We start from the raw sequence: 21,231 nt of genomic DNA, 5'->3' as shown, positions 1-21,231 counted from the left end.
CCATTTTTCATCAGGTATTTAAAATGATGTTTAGTGACTTTAAAAGTGACTACTACAGTGCTTTTGTACTTTGGGATAGAAGCTGCAGCAGGCAACTGTGTTCCCAAATCATCCTAAATACAAAATTACATCAAATCCATTTTCTATCAACGTTTAACAGCATTTGGGATTATCTGCGCTCAGTATCCTGCTTCCACAGTTATTCCTAGAAACAGGATGCAGTCTTAAAAAGAAGTTTCTAAGGCAAAAACAACCAATTTAGGGAATGGGGAAAGATTATGGACATTCAACAGCGTAAAGAATATAATAAAAATGTTAACCTTTTTTTTAAACCTTAGTACTACTCACAATCTTTTATAAAGCATATATAGAGATGAAGAGTCTTTTAAAACTCCGATTATCTTAAGGAGGAGAAAAAACTGCCAATAAGATTGATGATGCCTCTTCAGATTTGAAGAATATGGGCACATCAGTAATGATCTACACCCTAGTTTCTCAAAGCAAAGTCCAGGCCCAGCAGCATCATTACTTGGGAGCTCATTAGAGATGCAAGACATCAGGCTGTACACCAGACCTAATGAACAAGAACCTGCATTTTAACAATATGCTCTGTGACTGATGTAGATATTAAAGTAAGAGAAGCACTGTCCTAAACTCTAAAAGAGAAAGGCATACCTCCCCCACATTAGAGTCACTTCAGCTATTAAAATTATACAGTACTTAAAAGGGTCAGAGAGGACTTCAAGTCTTGAAGTGAATGTAAAATTAAGCTGTTCCATAACACTGAATTTCTAGTTGCCCATGTTCCTGTCGTAAGTGGATAACATATATCCAAAAGTATTTGCATGTACAGTTGACCTTCAAAAAATAAGAGCTTGAACTGTGCAGGTCCACTTACAACTGGACTTTTTTCAATAGAAATGTACTACAGTACAGCGGCATCTGCAGTTGGTTGAATCTGTAAATGCAGAACCGTGGGTTGGCAGTGGAGGTGGGAGAATAAATGTAAAACTATATGTGGATTTTCGACTGCATCTCTAATCACTGTGTAATGAAGAGTAAACCATACTTTATATTTTAGCAAAGGCAATTATTAATTACCCTTTCCACATTACTTTTTGAAAATATTTTTTCTTAAATTATGCTACTGCATATATGATTAATTATGTTTCATTGGTTACAGATATAATATCTCTCCAATATATTTTACAATTTTAATGTGGCATTATTTTGTTTTCTTTACAAAGACAATTTAGATATTATGTTGTAAAATATGGGCTTTTTCTTAAAATTGAGATATAGCACTGTCTTAGCTTTAGGTGTACTTACTATGCAAAATACTACAAAACGAACATTACAATGTCTTGTAGATATCTAACACCATACATATGTACAGACTATTTTTTTCTTGTGATAAGAACATTTTATACTCTCTTTAGAACTTTCAAATATGCAATACAGTATTACTAGAGTCACCATGCAGTACATCATCCCCATGACTTATAACTGGAAGCTTGTAACTTTTGACTCCTTTCACCCAATTTGCCAAACCCCCAGCTCCTGCCTCTGGCCCTACCTGTTTTTTCCATGTATGAGTTTTTCTTTCTTTCTTTCTTTTTTTGAAAAATTCCACATATGAGTGAGATCATACAATATTTGTCATTCTTTATCTGATTTATTTCACTTAGAAAAATGCCCTCAAGGTCCATGTCCATCTATATTGTTGCAAATGGCAAGATTTCATTCTTTGTTATGGCTTAATAATATTCTATTATCTATCTATCTACCTATCTCTCATGTTTTCTTTATCCATTCATCCATCAATAGACGCTTACATTGTTTCTGTATCTAGGCTAATGAATAATGCTGCAATGAATACTGGGGTATAGATATCTCTTCAAGTTAGTGTTTTCATTTCCTTTGGATAAATGCCCAGTGGAACTGCTGCATTGTATGGTAGTTCTATTTTTTATATTTTGAGGAACCTCAATTATGAGATGATATAACACTTGGGGTTTTGATTTGCATTTCCCTGATGATTAGTAATGTTGAGCATCTTTTCATGTAACTTTTGGTGATCTATATGTCTTCTTTGGAAAATGTCCATTCAGATTCTATCCCCATTATAAATCACATTGTTTGATGTTTTACTACTGAGTGGTATGAGTTCTTCATTTATTTTGGGAATATATTATTTGCAATTATTTTCTTCCATTCAGTAGATTGCCCTTTCATTTTATTGATGATTTCCTTTGCTGTACACAAGCTTTTGTAGTTTGATGTGAAGTCGCTCAGTTATGTCTGACTTTCTTGCAACCACATAGATTGTAACCTACCAGGCTCCTCCATCCGTGGGATTTTCCAGGCAAGAATACTGGAGTGGGTTGCCATTTCCTTCTCCAGGGGATCTTCCCAACCCAGGGATCAAACCTGGGTCTCCTGCATCGCAGGCAGACGCTTCACTGTCTGAGTCACCAGGGAAGCCCTAGTTTGATGTAGCCCCTTGTTTATTTTTATTTTATTGCCTTTGCTTTTGGTGTCAAATTTAAAAAATATCATTGCTGAGATGGATATCAATCAGCTTCTGCTCACGTTTTCTTCTAGGAGCTTTATGAGTTTAGGTCTTATGTTCAAGTCTTGAACCTACTTTGAGTTAATTTTCCCGGATGGTGTAAGATGGTAGTCCAGTTTTATTCTTTTGCATATAGCTGTTCAGTTTTCCTGACACCATAATGGACCATATGTGTGTGGGTTTATTTCAGGGCTCTCTATTCTGTCCCACTGATCTATGTGACTACTTTTAGGGTAACACTGCATAGGTGTGTGCAGAGAATGCTGTCCTCTCCAAGCTTCTGAATTAACCTGGGGAAGCTCTGTCTACTTGTCAAGGCTTCACTCAGTCCTTGCCCTCCAGCACCTGTAGCTTTTAAACTTCTCTTCCACCCCTTTGTTTCTTAGAAATGTGAACCAAAGGAAATATGTAAAATGTTTCTACGTATTTCAGAGGTAATTAAATTGAATATAATGAACTAAAAAAAAATAAGATTTCTAGAGCATTATAATACAGTTTGAAACCAGGGAGCATGGTCTCCAGCTTTTTTTTTTTTTCCTTAAGATTGCTTTGGCCATTTATGGTCTTTTGGCTTATATGAAGTTTTTAGGATTGTTTGTTCTATTTCTGTGAAAAATGCCATTGGAATTTTGATAAGAGATTACACTAAATCTGTAGATTGCTTTGGTTAGTCTGCACATGTTAACGGTGTTAATTATTCTGATCCAAGAACATGAAATATCTTTCCATTTATTTGTGTTCTTCAATTTCTTTAATTAATGAGATAATTTTCTGTATACAGGTCTTCCAGCTCCTTGGTTAAATACAGGTACTTTTTTTGTTTTGACGTTATTGTAAATGAGACTGTTCGATTAATTTCTCTTTCTGATCGTTTGCTGTTACAGTAAGAGATGCAACAGATACCTGTGTATTGATTTTGTATTTTGTACCTTCACTGGATTTGTTTGTTCGCTCTGAAAGGTCTCTGGCCTTTGAGGTTCCTACATACAATATCGTGTCACCTGCAAACAGTGACAGTTTCACTTGTTCCTTTTGATTTTGTATGACATTGTTTTTCTTCTCTGATTTCTGTGGCCTGGTGTTCCAATTCTATGTTGAATAAAATGGCAATGTTGATGTTGAATAAAATGGCTTGTCTTGTTCCTGATATTAGAGGAAAAGTTTTAAGCTTTTAACTATTGATTATGATACTAGCTTGAACCTGTCACTTATGGCCTTTATTATATTGAGGTATGTTCCTTTTGCACCTACCTAACTCAGAGTTTTTATCATAAATGGATGCTAAATTTTGTCAAATGCTTTTAATGCATCTATTGATAAGATTGATAACTTTTATTCTATATTTTGTTAATGTGGTGTAGCACTTTGATTATTTTGCATATGTTGAACCGTCCCTGCATCACTGCTACAAATTCTACTTGATCACAGTGTGTGATCCATTTAATGTTTTGTTGAATTCTGTTTGTTAAGAATTTTTTGTGTCTATGTTAATCAGGTTTATTAGCCATGACTTATTCTAAATATTTCATTAAACTGTGAATTATTTCCTTAAAATTTAAGTTTTATGTTTAAAACCTCTATTTTCCTTAAACAATATGAATTTGTGCACTTTTTAAATTCTCAGTACCCCTAAGCAGACTTTTTTCATTTTTATAGATCAAGACAAAACTAATGAGATGCCTTGTAAATCCTACCCCTTTCAATAATTTTAACCCCATCAGTTTCACTGCCAATTAGCAAATTAAGAAAACATAAAGGGGAAATCAAATAATGCTGCTTTTAATTCTTCAGTATCACATATAAATAACAACTCTAAATGAAATCAATTTTTAGCTACATAGCTTCTTACAATGACCTAAGTTATACAGATAAATGGAGATCTTCATCATAAAAATTCTGGTAAATATAAATGTCAAAGTCTTTACAGTGAACCATTTAAAATTTCATCTGGGACACTAGTCCAATCTAGGGAGGAGGGTATACCTAGGGTGGGGAAAACCCCCTAACAGTCCATGATTTGCTGTAGAACTTAAACCTCAAACTCCACAGAAATTTTTCTTACAGTTGTAATTCTGCACAAATTCCTCCTGTTGCAGTGATATTAAAAGCAGCTAAAAACATTTCTAGTAATGAAATGAAATTCAGACAGTGCACTCATGCAGGCACTTTATAAAAAATATAGCATGCAATATAGAACACAAACAAAAACTGCACAAAAACATGTCAGAAGTAAAAAGGCTAGAATAAGTTAGAGGAAATGTGTTTTGATTTACCCTTTCATCTCCTTCTCCTTCTTCTCCTTCATCTCCTTCTCCTTCCTCTCCTTCTCTTTCTCCTTCTTCTCCTCCTTCTCCCTCTCCTCCTCTTCCTTGTCCTCCTTCTCCTCCTCCTTCTCCTCTTTCTCCTTCTCCTCCTTCTCCTTCCTCTCCTTCTCTTTCTCCTTCTTCTCCTCCTCCTCCTCCTTCTTCTCCTCCTCTTCCTTGTCCTCCTTCTCCTCCTCCTTCTCTTTCTCCTTCTCCTCCTTCTCCTTCCTCTCCTTCTTTTCCTTCTCTTCCTTCTCTTTCACATGCCTCTCTTCCATCTCTTTTATTTTCTCCGCCTTCTCTTTCATATCCTTCTCTTCCTTCTTCCCACTGCAAAGACATCTGTACAGGCACGTACAAACTACTATAACAGCAACAACTACAAGAAAGCAGGAAACAAATGGCATGTGACACTGAAAACTAACTGCCAAGATTCCAAACCGAGCAGAAGAAATCAATGTTAGTTATGTTTATTTCTGACCATTTCTATGATCAGAAAGGATTACTGTATTTAAGCCCGTGTACATTTACATTCCATCTTGATTTTTCAGTATCTAAATCCAGCCCCCTGGAATCACTTGAACAGTCCACAGTAAGTTAGAGCCTTTACTTAGTTTAGAAAATTATCCAAAGCATATTTGGGAAGTAGACTCACATGACTAATGGTCATGGTCATTTCCATGACCAACTGGAAAAACATGTATTATTTAAAGGTTTGTTACTAAGAGGACATGTAGAATATAAAACAATATACAACCAACATAAGGCAGTATATCAGAGAAAAGGTCAGGTATTATTAGACTGTTCTACTATAAAAACTATAGTAACTGAAAATCATTGAAAAAATAATGCACATCTCATCTTCATATTACATCATTATTTAAGTGGTATTAAAATTTGAGATACTTACTTGCAGTAAGAACAGCCAGAGCAATGATTCCTGCATCTGAGAAAAAATTTTAAAAGTTTTGAATATATGGAACACATATGGATCCCAGATAGCAGCTATACTTTAATTTTGATCAGATCATCTAAGAACTACAGCAAAAATGTTTATCAGTCTAGTTTGAGCATGACTGCTGAGTGCATCCAAGTCATTTTGATCACAGAACCCTTTTAAATAGATTTCAGGTACAGGATCCATCTTGTTAAACTCTTAACAGGAAACTCACTTTCCATTGTGTTGTGCTATAGCTACCACACCAGGTTATTGAGTACAGCTTATTAGGGGCTTCCTAAGTGGCTTAGTGGTAAAGAATCTGTCTGCCAATGCAGGACATGCAAGAGATGGGGTTCAATCCCTGGGTTGGGAAGATCCCCTGGAGGAAATGGCAACCCACTCCAGTATTCTGGCAGGCTTACAGTCCATGCGGTCACAAGTTGGACATGACTTAGTGATTTAGCACACAAGCGCAGCAAGACTATTAGGATTCACTAGATTAGAGAATGTTACCTCCATGTGTCTATATACACCACCACTTAACATGTGTCATGCTATCTGCATTAATAAAATCATTGCAAACGACAATTATTACTAGTTATTTGTGACACATTGTTTCTTCCCTACCTACAAATGATTGGACCATGACATTTCCATGTAGAAATCTAAGGGTTCATAATGCAGGGTTATTAATAATCAAAATAATACCTAAATCCTCAAAGTCTTCAAGTGATGGTATTTCTTCTCTGGGATTGGGATATCCTAGGGGAAAAACTTGGAAATAAGTTAAAAGGAAGACTAAATAAATCTTAAAGACCTATAAATTCATTACTGTTGGTTTTGTGCCTTTTTATAATTCATAATTATTATTTAATTTTCCTTATAAATTATATTAATGTTTCTCATTCAAAGTTGCATCATGAAATATTATAAACTTTTATTTTACCTTATATTATATTATTATATTCAATGCCAGTGGCATTTTTCTTCTGGTCTGTTGATAGGCCTGTGACTAACTATGCACAGCAAGCAAATTTATCATCATCATAGTCTCAAAATCAGCCTTGAATTCAACGTGATTCTAGATAGAGGAGGGCTTAAAAGTGATTTATAAATTGCCCTGGAGTAGACTCTTCAACATAATAGAGGCCATTTATACAATACTCATAGCTAACATCATACTCAATGTTGAATGACTAAAACTTTTTATCTTCAGGTCAAGAACAAGACAGAATTCCTGCATGTGCCACTTCAAGTCAACATAATTTTGGAAGTTTCGGTCACAGACATTATGCAAAAAATAAATTAAAAATATCCAGATGGGAAGGAAAAAATAAAATGATCTATTTATAGATAACATGATCTTTCACATAGAAAGCTCTCTAAAGATCACACATACATTCACACAAATGCACACAACTGCTAGAACTAGTATATTAATTCTGCAAAGTTGAAGGATACAAAATCAACACACAAAACACAGTTGTGTTTCTATACACTAACAATGAACAATCCAAAAAGGAAGGTAAGCAAACAATTCAATTCACAATGGCATCAAAAACAATAAAATACTCAAATAAGTTTAACCAAGATGATAAAAGACTTGTATGTTGAAAACTATAAAAAAAAATTGCTGAAAGAAAGTGAAGGTGAGGGTGGGATGATCTGAGAGAAGAGCATTGAAACATGTATATTATCATATGTGAAACAGAATGCCAGTCCAGGTTCGATGCATGAGACAAGTGCTCAGGGCTCCTGCAATGGGATGACCCAGAGGGATGGAATGGGGAGGGAGGTGGAAGGGGGGGGTCAGGATGTGGAACACATGTAAACCCATGGCTGATTCATGTCAATGTATGGCAAAAACCACTACAATATTGTAAAGTAATTAGCCCCCAACTAAAATAAATAAATTAATAAAAAAAAAAAAGAAAGTGAAGAAGATTTAAATAAATGAAGATTTCAAAACTTACTAAAAAGCTACAATAATCAGGACAATACTGGTATACAGACAGCCATACAGACCAATGGTATAGAATATAGGGCCCAGAAATATACCCTTGCTTATATGGTCAAATGATTGTTCACAAGGGTGCTAAGAGCATTCAAGGGGGAAAGGGCAGCTTTTTTCAACAGACGATTTTCAGAAAACTGGGTATCTACATGCAAAGAATGAAATTTGACATCTATGTTACACCACATCAGTTCAGTTCAGTCGCTCAGTCGTGTCCGACTCTTTGTGACCCCATGAATCTCAGCACGCCAGGCCTCCCTGTCCATCACCAACTCCTTGAGTCCACCCAAACCCATGTCCATCAAGTCGGCGATGCCATCCAGCCATCTCATCCTCTGTCATCCCCTTCTCCTCTTGCCCTCAATCTTTCCCAGCATCAGGGTCTTTTCCAATGAGTCGGCTCTTCGCATGAGGTGGCCAAAGTATTGCAGTTTCAGCTTCAACATCAGTCCTTCCAATGAACACCCAGGACTGATCTCGTTTAGGATGGACTGGTTGGATCTCCTTGCAGTCCAAGGGACTCTCAAGAGTCTTCTCCAACACCACAGTTCAAAAGCATCAATTCTTCGGCACTCAGCTTTCTTCACCGTCCAGCTCTCACATCCATACATGACCACTGGAAAAACCATAGCCTTGACTAGATGGACTTCTGTTGGCAAAGTAATGTCTCTGCTTTTAAATATGCTATCTAGGTTGGTCATAACCTTCCTTCCAAGGAGTAAGCGTCTTTTAATTTCATGGCTGTAATGACCATCAGCAGTGATTTTGGAGCCCAGAAAAATAAAGTCAGCCACTGTTTCCACTGTTTCCCCATCTATCTGCCATGAAGTGATGGGACCGGATGCCATGAGCTTAGTTTTCTGAATGTTGAGCTTTAAGCCAACTTTTTCACTCTCCTCTTTCACTTTCATCAAGAGGCTCTTTAGTTCTTCTACACTTTCTGCCATAAGAGTGGTGTCATCTGCATATCTGAGGTTATTGATATTTCCCCCAGCAATCTTGATTCCAGCTTGTGCTTCTTCCAGCCCAGCGTTTCTCATGATGTACTCTGCATATAAGTTAAATAAGAGGGTGACAATATACAGCCTTGACGTACTCCTTTTCCTACTTGGAACCAGTCTGTTTTTCCATGTCCAGTTCTAACTGTTGCTTCCTGACCTGCATACAGGTTTCTCAAGAGGCAGGTCAGGTGGTCTGGTATTCCCATCTCTTTCAGAATTTTCTACAGTTTATTGTGATCCACACAGTCAAAGGTTTTGGCATAGTCAATAAAGCAGAAATAGGTGTTTTTTCTGGTACTTTCTTGCTTTTTCGATCATCCATCGGATGTTGGCAATTTGATCTCTGGTTCCTCTGCCTTTTCTAAACCCAGCTTGAACATCTGGAAGTTCATGGTTCACATATTGTGGAAGCCTGGCTTGGAGAATTTTAAGCTTTACTCTACTAGCGTGTGAGAAGAGTGAAACTGTGCGGTAGTTTGAGCATTCTTTGGCATTCCCTTTCTTTGGGATCCTGAAAGTGCTGCACTCAATATGCCAGCAAATATGGAAAACTCAGCAGTGGCCACAGGACTGGAAAGGGTCAGTTACACCATATACAAAAAGTAATTAAAAATGAATCAAAAGACAAAGGACATAGAAATATAAAACTCTTAGAAGAAAATAAAGAGGACAATTTCATGATATTGAACTGGAAAAGATTTCTTAGATGTGACATCAAAAGCACATGTAACAGAGAGAAAAATAGATATATCAGACTATATCAAAATTAAAAACTTTTGTGCATCAAAGGACACTATTAATAGAGTGAAAAGCAACTCACAGAATGAGCAGAAACTTCTGCAAATAATAAACCTGATAAGGGATTAATATCCAAAATATATCATACACTTCTAAAACTCAACAACAACAACAAAAAGCTATTTTACAAATAGGCAAGAGACATGAATAGACATTTCTCCAAAGAAGATATATAAATGGCCAAGAAGCACATGAAAAGCTGCTCACATCGCTAATCATTAGGGAAATGCAAACAAAAGCCACGAGATACTACTTTACACCTGTTAACTAACATAGATAATTCCAGTTAATATAAAAACCAGAAATTAACATGTATTGGAAAAGAGGGCAAGAAGTTAGAAACTTTTCACTGGTGGGAATGAAAATGGTGCAACCAACTTAAAACTTTTTTTTTTTTTTAAATGGAGGACAGTATTTTCAGTTCCTCTGAAAATTAAACAAGAATTAACATATAACCCAGTAATACCACTCCATGGTATATAACCCACCCCCAAAATTCAAAACAGGGACTCCAAATAGATACTTAGATGCCAATATTCTGAGAGGCATCATTTAGAATGGTAAAAAGGTAAAAACAACCCAGTATCTATTGACAGATGAAATTACAAATAAAATGTGGTATATACATACACTGGAATATTTTCAGCCATAAAAGGAATAAAGTTCTGATACAAGGTGGATGAGCTTTGAAGACATTACGCTAAGAGAAATAACCCAGACGCAAAAAGACACATGTAAAATTCTAATTAAATGAGGTATCTAAGGTAAGTTAAATTCATAGATAAAGAAAGTAGAATAGAGGTTACTGAAGCTGGGATGATGGTTGAGAAAGAAGCATTACTGCTTATAATGGGTATAAAGTTTAGTTTGAGGTGGTGGTGAAAAAGTTTTAGAGATAGTAGTGATAGTTGTACAACAATGTGAACACATTTAATGCTACTGAATTGGCTGAAGTGGTAAGAAAAAATAAATGTTGATCTCAAAACACTTGGATAAAAGACAAGTTATTCAACAAATGGTGTCACTTTGCCATTGGATGGGGGTTGGGTGAAGTGAAGAGGGATCCAATCTCATTCCACACCATAATGAATTTCAGATGTACCAAAGAATGCAATCAGTATACATGGTTGATATGTTTATATATAATTTTGCCATGGGGAAATCCTAAAGCTTTTATAAGAAAGACACAACACTCATAGCCATCAGACAAAAGATCCATACATCCAGCTACCTATTAATATACAACTTTTGCACATATAAATGACCTCTGATAGGAGAATAGATAAATAAAATATAATGGTGCATGTTAAAGTCATCATTTAAAAGGATAAGAATACCTCAAACTATAATCCCAATACAAGACATTAAGAGGAAAAATGCAAGTTTCAAAAAATGTAAACAGTATGATGTCATTTTTGCTTAAGAAAAAAACAGACACCAAATTAAATGTGTAGCTACACATGTAAGGATTTTGATATACAGAAATAGACACAAAGACACCTTAAACTATTTTTGTTTGTTTTTAATTTTTAAAATTTTCTTAAAATTATGAAAGCATAATAACACATTTTCAGGAGACTTGGAAAATACAGAACAAAATTACACATAATTCTACTATATATTATAATGATTTTTAAGTAGATAAATTAAGATTTTTAGTTGGAGTTTCAATATCAAAATCTCAAAAGTTAATAGGATGATTAGACAGAAAAGTAGAAGGATATAGTAGACCTGAAAAGCACTATGAACCAATTCAACATAATTAAGATTTATACAATTTTCACCTAAAGGCAGGATACAAATTCTATTCAAGTTCCCATAGACTATAAACCAGGAGACACTGGAACATATCCAATGACATAAAACAAGGTGCAAAAATTTCATGGTTTAAAGGTATTGAAATCATACAGAGTCTATTCTCTTATGATTGTGGAATTATGCTAGAAATCATTATCAATTTGAAAATAACCTGCATAGTTTCAAGTGCAATGTGACATTTACCAAGAGAAATCTTTGCCTTAGCCATTTGAAAGCCTCAATGAAGTTAAGACAAAAAACACAGAAGGCAATTGCAGAGAAGAAAGTATTTAAGTGAGAAATTGATATCAAAATGAGAAATTAATATCAAAAATACTTTAGAAAGCCAATAAATTTGGAAATGTCTACTTTTATATGATGAAGACACCCTAAACTATTAAGAATGATAATAGTAATAGGCTATAGAAAGATAAGAAGCACTCACCTTTTACTCTGTATACTTTGGTAATATTTGAAAATTTACAAACATATATTCATATATAAAACTAGTGACTAGTGAAAATAAAGCAAAAAAAAAAAAAGAAAAAATAAACTAATAACCCTCGGAAAAAACTTCATATTAAAGGATTTTATAAGTTCAAATTAACAAGAAAAAATATTTTAGAAACTTAATAGAAAAATGAACACAAAACATGAATAAATAAATGTAGACAATAAAAAGCTCAGGCTCACTGATAATTAAAGAAATGCAAATTAAAATAAAACATATGATTTTGCACCCTTATAAAGAACTTTTGCACCTTATAAAGCTCTTAACTAGAAGTAGGATAAAGAATTACTGAACCTGGATATTGTGAAAGTGGAGTCTTCGTTGGATGAGTGGGCTTGTAACCTGGAAAAATAAATTTGACACTATTCACCAACCATATCAATACAAAATTATGAATTTAATTTTCATTTTTATTCTTTAAAAATTATTTCTTAAAATAAATAATAACATAGACTCAGAACTTTGCACTTCTCTTTCTGGGTTTAACCTAAATAAATATTTGCACAAGTATGTAAGGATGTATGTATAAAATGTTCACTACAACTGAGCAGTTTATAATGAACATCCTAGTAGTTAATTAACAAATAATAAATCTTAAAATTTATGTATTATTTTAAAAAATCCAGGTAGTACCATATTCCATACTTCTTCTTTTTCCCTAAGGATTTCTTGGACATTTGTTCACATTAGCACATTTAGATCTGACTTAACACCATTATATATTGCTAGTGATCCTTTTGTTGGAGTCTTTCTCTAACTGAGGACTTCCCTGGTGGCTCAGATGGTAAAGCGTCTGCCTACAATGCGGGAGACCTGGGTTTGATCCCTGGGTTGGGAAGATCCTCTGGAGAAGGAAATGGCAACCCACTCCAGTACTCTTGCCTGGAAAATCCCATGGACAGAGGAGCGTGGTAGCTTACATACAGTCCATGGGGTCGCAAAGAGTCGGACACAACTGAGTGACTTCACTTCACTTCTCTAACTGAGGATAAAAAATGACTGACAATCCTATAAAGATAGTTTATTTTTTATTAAAAAAGGAAAGATCCCTGTAGTCTTTTCATATGGTTCGTCTCACAAAATATTCACCTCTTCTTCAAACAGTAAACTGTATCAGTGTTTTACAAATCCTTGATTATTGTTCAGTTGCTTTGGTCACGTTTGATTCTTTGCTATTCTGTGGACAGCAGCATTTCAGGCCCCCCTGTTCTTCACTATCTCCTGGAGTTTGCTCAGATTCATGTTCATTTCATTGAGATGGTGATGCCATCTGACCATCTCATCCTCTGTTATCCCCTTCTCCTACTGCCTTCAATCCTTCCCTTCATCAGGGTCTTTCCCAATGAGTCAGCTCTTCAAATCAGGTGGCCAAAGTATTGGAGTTTCAGCTTCAGCATCAACAGCATCAGTCCTCCCAATGAATATTCAGGGGTGATTTCCTTTAGGATGGACTAGTTTGATCTCCTTGCTGTCCAAGAGACTCCAAGAGTCCTCCCAGCACCACAATTTGAAAGCATCAATTCTTCAGCATTCAACTTTCTTTATGGTCCAACTCTTATATGTGTACACAGCTACTGGAAAAACCATAATTTTGACTATATGGACCTTTATTGGCAAAGGGATGTCTCTGATTTTTAATACACTGTCTAGGCTTGTCATAGCTTTTCTTCCAAGGAGCAAGCATCTTAATTTCCTGGCTGCAGTCACTGTCCACAGTGATTTTGGAACTGAAGAAAATAAACTCTGTCACTGCTTCTACTTTTACCCCTTCTATTTGCCATGAAGTGGTGAGACCAGATGACATGATCTAAGTTTTTGAATGTTGAGTTTTAAGCCAGCTTTATTACTCTCCTCTTTCAATTTCATCAAGAGGCTCTTTAGTTTCTCTTCACTTTCTGCCATTAGAATGGTATCATCTGCATATCTGAGGTTGTTGATACTTTTCTCAGCAATCTTGATCTCAGCTTGTGATTCATCCAGCCTAGCATTTTGCATGATGTGATCTGCACAGAAGTTAAATAAGCAGGGCAACAATACATAGCCTTGATGTACTCCTTTCCCAATTTTGAACCAGTCTGTTGTTGCATGTCCAGTTCTAACTGTTGCTTCTTGACCTGCATACAGGTTTCTCAGGAGGCAGGTAAGGTGGTCTGGTGTTCCTATTTCTTTAAGAATTTTTCACAGTTTGTTGTGATCCACACATCAAAGTCGTTAGCACAGTCAGTGAACCAGTAGATGCTTTTCTGGAATTCCCTTGCTCTGTATGATCCAACAGATGTTGGCAATTTGATCTCTGGTTTGTCTGCCTTTTCTAAACCTGGCTTGTACATCTGGAAGTTTTCGTTTCACATACTCCTGAAGCTTAGCTTCAAGGACTTTGAGCATTACCTTACTAGCATGTGAAATGAGCACTCTTGTATGATAGTTTGAACATTCATGGCATCGTCCTTCTTTAGGACTGAAACAAAAACTGACCTTCGCCAGTCCTCTGGCCACTGATGAAAGTGAAAAGTGAAAGTGAAATAGCTCAGACGTGTCCAACTCTTTGCGACCCCAGGGACTGTAGCCTACCAGGTTCCACTGTCTATGGGATTTTCCAGGCAAGAATACTGGAGTGGGTTGCCATTTTCTTCTCCAGGAAATCTTCCCAACCCAGGGATTGAACCCGGGTCTCCTGCATTGTAGGGAGATGCTTTACCATCTGAGCCAGCAGGGAAGTCCAGTTTTCCAAATTTACTGACATATTGAGTGCAGCACTTTAACAGTCACATCTTTTAGAACTTTAAATAGCTCAGTTGGAATTCCATCACCTCCATTAGCTTTGTTCATATAATGCTTCTTGAGGCCCACTTGACTTCACACCCCAGGATATCTGCTCTAGGTGAGTCACCAACCATTGTGGTTATTCAGGTCATTAAGACCTTTGTTTGTACAGTTCTCTATATTCTTGCTACCTCTTCTTTATCGCTTCTGCTTCTGTTAGGTCCTTGTCATTTCTGTCCTTTATTATGTGCATCCTTGCATAATATGTTCCCTTGATATCTTCAATATTCTTGAAGAGATCTCTAGTCTCTCCCATTCTATTGTTTCCCTCTATTTCTTTGCATTGTTCATTTAAGAAGGCCTTCTTATCTCTCCTTGCTATTCTCTGGAACTCTGCATTCAATTGGATATATCTTTCCCTTTCTCCCTTGCCTTTAGCTTCTCTTCTTTTCTCGGTTATTTGTAAAGCCTCCTCAGACAATCACTTTGCCATCTTGTATTTCTTTTTCTTCTTATGAAATGTTTATGGTCAACTTTTAAAAAGGCATATCAACAAACATTGTATACCACAGTGCATAATCTCACTAACCATATGAGTAAACATGGATGGGACAATGAGTATAGATTTCATATGCAATCTTTATATATATATAATATAAATATATTAAATATTTACATATAACATATAAATATATATTTATATATAACGTTTTATAATTTATATATCATATATATATTAAACATATATATAAATATATATATAAATAAATATATTATATACATATATATATCATTCATCAGAAAAACATCTTTTCCCCACAAAACTTCATAGCACTCACCAAAGTACTCAAAGACGCTACTGGGTACCAGGTTTATGGGAATTACAAAAAGGAGTTCTAATTACCATGTTAACATGAATAATGCCCCTCAATACTTTAAAATATTTGGACAATAGGAAACAAATTAGAAGCCAGTAAGTGACATTTGTTTGTGTCAACAGACAACAGGAAACTAGAACCCACAGAAATGATGTTACTTGACTGAGTGGAGCCACACTAGGACCCTGAGAGCATTCTGCCCAGGCTAACCCTCTTCCGAGTGCTCCTCTTGTCTCTTCTTCTGCTGCCACTAAAAAGAACAGCCAGAGAAAGCAACCCTGAAATTAGGAAGACAATTTCTTCCACCATATCAAAATAGTCTCAAGTTTTAGGAAGAGCAGCTGACCAATAGTCCCTGCCAGAAATCCTCCATACCATTTCAGTAAGTAAGGACTTTTCCTGTTTTTCAATTGTTATGAAATTTACTTCCTGTTGCCAAATAAAAATGCCCAGTAAACAGAAAAATAATAATTGTGTGAGGTGGGAATGATGGAGGTGGTAGAAATACTGGTATTATTCTGGTGACAGCAGAAATTACCCAGTTTTATGAAAAGAACCTGAGATGGTTGCAGTCTGGAAAATGAAACATAGTCTTGGATCTGGAAAATATTCTCTAAATGTGATGCTGGAAGTCATATAAGCTACCTTTAAGAGCTTTCTAAATGCCAGGCACTGTGCTACAGGGCTTTAAATGGCTCTATTTTAACTTTGCTTTCACCCAGTGAGGAAAGCACTAAACCTTTACACGGAAGTAAACATATGCAAAGTTAATATAACTTGCCTAAGTTTACATACCTGTTGATATCTGCAGACCTCAACAAATACTTTTAGAATCACTAAGTATAACTAAATGGCTGTAAATATGTTCTTCCCCTTTTTATTACTGAAAATGATGAATGAGTGTAAACTGTATGAATTTAAAGAATTTTTTGTAAAATATAAGCAAGAAGATATTAAATCTGAATGGCTAAAAACTGTGAGCTTTGTATTGAGAGAAATACACACTGAAAAAGAAATAATGTAGGGCCAACCAGTTGAGATTACCGCTTTCATTTCATTTATATGAATTATGCCTCTCATTCTTTTCTTTACTTAAATAGGTAAAAATTCTCATGCTTCAGTTTACTTTGAAAGATGGTTCCCCATTTATTTTCATACATAAAAATACTGAACAAGAGAAATAAATACTCCCTGTGTTATTTGCTAACAGAATGTGCTAAGACTCTGTAAAAACATACCAAATCACAATAGAATTCTATGTAAATTCTGACATACATCTGCCACGGAAATGGATACAAGACAGAGTTAAATACTAAGATTTTTTTCAATTATTATCAATTATTATAAATTTTTTCAGTTAGTCTTAAAAACTAAAAGACAAAATTAGAAAAAGCAAAAAGACAACACTTGTAAACACTTGTACCTTTAATACATGTTGGCATCTCAGGTTCCCAAGTATCATTACCGCCACAGAACACTAGGCTGCTCCCTTTAAGGTAATAACCCTGGAGGCATTCAAACACCACCACTGATTGGTAAGAAAATTTTTCTCTACTTCCTGACACCATTATTCCATGTTCGAGAAATGGACGTTCACATTTGACAACTGAAAAATAGAAAAATTCCAGAATTAATAAAAAGCTGCTTTCACACAGGACCAGAAAAACGAGTGCAAAGTGGGAAGAAAGAGGCCAGGAATAAAAAGCAAGATGCTATTTGGGGAAAAAAAAAAAAAGACTTCATTTGTGCATTGAATTCCAGGAAAACAGATTTAGAAAAACAACATTTTTCCACTTAGAAGAAACTGTCATTATAGTTGATTGGCTTTCTACATTTTTTGTGTGTTGATCCTATATTTTGCGACCTTGCTAAAACATCAGTCTTTGAAACAATCATGTTGAAAATGAATACAGACTATTTTATTTCTTTCTTGCCAATGTTGTTGTTCAGTCGTTCAGTTGTGTCCGATTCTTTGTGAACCCATGAACCATGGCATGCCAGACTTCCCTTTGTTGAGAAGTTCTATATTCAGTAAGGATCTTGTTTATAATTTTCTTTCAAATTTTTTGTCTGCCTTTGGTATCAGGGTAAAGTCCCCATGAAGTGAGTTGAGAAGCACTTGTTTCTCCTATTTCTGGAAGAGTTTGTGTTACAGGTGCTATTATTTACTCTTGCAGTGTTATGGTAGAATTCCCCAAGAAGGCCATCTCTCAGATTAAGGAGAGATTCTCATTAATTAATTCAGTTCAGTTCAGTTCAGTTTAGTCGCTCAGTCGTGTCCGACTCTGCGACCCCATGAATTGCAGCATGCCAGGCCTCTCTGTCCATCACAAACTCACGGAGGCTACCCAAACCCATGTCCATCGAGTCAGTGATGCCATCCAACCATCTCATCCTCTGTCGTCCCCTTCTCCTCCTGCCCCCAATCCTTCCCAGCATTAGGGTCTTTTCCAATGAGTCAACTCTTCCCATCAGGTGGCCAAAGTATTGGAGTTTCAGCTTCAACATCAGTCCTTCCAATGAACACCCAGGACTGATCTCCGTTAGGATGGATTGATTGGATCTCCTTGCAGTCCAAGGGACTCTCAAGAGTCTTCTCCAACACCACAGTTCAAAAGCATCAATTCTGTGGCACTCAGCTTTCTTCACCGTCCAACTCTCACATCCATACATGACCACTGGAAAAACCATAGCCTTGACTAAATGGACTTTTATTGGCAAAGTAATGTCTCTGCTTTTAAATATGCCATCTAGGTTGGCCATAACCTTCCTTCCAAGGAGTAAGCGTCTTTTAATTTCATGGCTGCAATGACCATCAGCAGTGATTTTGGAGCCCAGAAAAATAAAGTCTGACACCGTTTCCATTGTTTCCCCGTCTATTTGCCATGAAGTGATGGGACCAGATGCCATGATCTTAGTTTTCTGAATGCTGAGTTTTAAGCCAACTTTTTCACTCTCCTCTTTCACTTTCATCAAGAGGCTCTTTAGTTCTTCTTCACTTTCTGCCATAAGGGTGGTGTCATCCGCATATCTGAGGTTATTGATATTTCTCCTGGCAATCTTGATTCCAGCTTGTGTTTCTTCCAGCCCAGTATTTCTCACGATGTACTCTGCATATAAGTTAAATAAGCAGGGTGACCATATACAGCCTTGATGTACTCCTTTTCCTATTTGGAACCAGTCTGTTGTTCCACGTCCAGTTCTAACTGTTGCTTCCTGACCTGCATACAGGTTTCTCAAGAGACAGGTCAAATGGTCTGGTATTCCCATCTCTTTTGGAATTTTCCACAGTTTATTGTGATCCACACAGTCAAAGGCTTTGGCATAGTCAATAAAGCAGAAATAGATGTTTTTCTGGAACTCTCTTGCTTTTTCAATGATCCAGCAGATGTTGGCAATTTGATCTCTGGTTCCTCTGCCTTTTCTAAAACCAGCTTGAACATCTGGAAGTTCACGGTTCACGTATTGCTGAAGCCTGGCTTGGAGAATTTTGAGCATTACTTTACTAGCATGTGAGATGAGTGCAATTGTGTGGTAGTTTGAGCATTCTTTGGCATTGCCTTTCTTTGGGATTGGAACGAAAACTGATCTTTTCCAGTCCTGTGGCCACTACTGAGTTTTCCAAATTTGCTGGCATATCCAGTGCAGCACTTTCACAGCATCATCTTTCAGGTTTTGAAATAGCTCAACTGGAATTCCATCACCTCCACTAGCTTTGTTCGTAGTGATGCTTTCTAAGGCCCACTTGACTTCACATTCCAGAATGTCTGGCTCTAGGTGAGTGATCACACCATCATGATTATCTGGGTCGTGAAGATCTTTTTTTGTACAGTTCTTCTGTGTATTCTTGCCACCTCTTCTTAATATCTTCTGCTTCTGTTAGGTCCATACCATTTCTGTCCTTTATCGAGCCTATCTTTGCATGAAATGTTCCTTTGGTATCTCTAATTTTCTTGAAGAGATCTCTAGTCTTTCCCAATCTTGTTTTCCTCTATTTCTTTGCACTGATCCCTGAGGAAGGCTTTCTTATCTCTCCTTGCTATTCTTTGGAACTCTGCATTCAGATGGGAATATCTTTCCTTTTCTCCTTTGCTTTTTGCTTCTCTTCTTTTCACAGCTATCTGTAAGACCTCCTCAGACAGCCATTTTGCTTTTTTGCATTTCTTTTCCATGGAGATGGTCTTGATCCCTGTCTCCTGTACAATGTCACAAACCTCTCTCCATAGTTCATCAGGCACTCTGTCTATCAGATCTAGTCCCTTAAATCTATTTGTCACTTCTACTGTATACTCATAAGGGATTTGATCTAGGTCATACCTGAATGGACTAGTGGTTTTCCCTACTTTCTTCAATTTAAGTCTGAATTTGGCAATAAGCAGTTCATGATCTGAGCCACAGTCTGCTCCCGGTCTTGTTTTTGCTGACTGTATAGAGCTTCTCCATCTTTGGCTGCAAAGAATATAATCAATCTGATTTTGGTGTTGACCATCTCAATAATTAATGGGAGATTCTCATTTAATTCTCATTGTGGGAGGGTTTTTAAGTACAAATTATATTTCCATAATAGATATAAGACTATTCAGGCTACCTACATCTTTGTGTGGAGATATTTTGGTATATTTTTCTTCAAAGGAATTTGTTAACTTCATTTGTTGTCAAATTTATAAGCATAAATTTGTGATATTACAACTATCATCATCATAATATACTTTAACCATCCCTTTAAATGTCTGTATAATATATTAGCAATTTCTTCTTTGTAAAAATTTATTTTTAATTTTTAAACAGCTTTTAAAGGGTACATTCCATTTACAGTTATTACAAAATAGCGGCTATGTTCCTTATGTTATACAATACATTCTTGTAGCCTCTCTTATAGCCATGCTCCCCGCCCCTATATTGCCTCTCTTTCCTCTCCCTGCTAATAACCAGTAGCTTGTTCTCTATATCTGTGAGTCTGTTTCTTTTTTGTTATATGTACTAGTTTGTTGTATTTTTAGATCCTATATATAAATGAAATTGTATGATATTTTTCTTTCTCTGTCTGATTTATTAAATATCTTTTTCTTTGTCAGCCTAGTTATAGCTTTATTTATTTTATCAATCTTCTGCAAGAACCATGGGGTTTCATTGGTTTTCTGTATTATTTTCTCTTCACAATTTTATTGATCCTTCTCTATTTATGATTATCTTATGTCTCCTTATTTTGAGTTTGTTTGCTCTTTCTTTTTTAGTTTTTTATGGTGGAAGCTTCAATTATTGACTTGAGACATTTTTTTTCCTAACACAAATTCATGCTATAAATTTCCCTCTATGCAATGCTTTTGCTGTATCACACAACTTTTGCTATCTTGATATATCATATTTTTCATTTTTATTCAATTCAGAACATGTTCTAACTTTCCTTGTTACTTTAACTATAGGTTATTTATGAGTATCTTTCATAATTTTCAAATACTTGAGAATTTTCTAGATTAGCTGTTTTAATTTCTACATTTAATCCATTTTGATCAGAAAATGTATTCAGAATGATTTTAATTCTTTGGAATGTGCTAAAAATAATCTTCTTGCCTAGAATATGATCTCCCTTAGAAAATGTTCCATGTGCAGTTGGAAAGAGTAAATATTATCCTGTACTCAGTGATTGTTTCCTT

At 35.8% G+C, this 21,231-nt stretch overlaps 1 protein-coding gene across 9 annotated transcripts in view; it reads right to left on the bottom strand.

Moving 5' to 3' along the window:
- LOC145507858 (membrane cofactor protein-like) overlaps window positions 1-21,231 on the bottom strand; it is a 102,430-nt gene that overhangs the window by 7,236 nt on the left and 73,963 nt on the right. For 7 of the 9 annotated variants that reach the window (XM_081495315.1, XM_081495308.1, XM_081495311.1 and 4 more), the window contains 5 exons: window positions 17,001-17,183; window positions 12,231-12,278; window positions 6,524-6,577; window positions 5,786-5,821; window positions 4,846-5,254 (listed from right to left, as the gene is read on the bottom strand). In XM_081495315.1, the coding sequence (XP_081351441.1) occupies window positions 4,846-5,254; window positions 5,786-5,821; window positions 6,524-6,577; window positions 12,231-12,278; window positions 17,001-17,183 (730 nt within the window). Of the gene's footprint in view, window positions 1-4,845; window positions 5,289-5,785; window positions 5,822-6,523; window positions 6,578-12,230; window positions 12,279-17,000; window positions 17,184-21,231 lie in introns of all 9 variants that reach the window. The other 2 variants (XM_081495309.1, XM_081495306.1) reach the window with 1 other exon arrangement.

The sequence above is a fragment of the Giraffa tippelskirchi genome, chromosome 5 (genome assembly GCF_054371585.1).
Source record: "Giraffa tippelskirchi isolate mGirTip1 chromosome 5, T2T-mGirTip1v1.2.pri, whole genome shotgun sequence".
NCBI lineage: Eukaryota > Metazoa > Chordata > Mammalia > Artiodactyla > Giraffidae > Giraffa > Giraffa tippelskirchi.
Note: the sequence above shows the minus strand (reverse complement) of the source record. Positions and strands in the feature narration are given on the sequence as shown.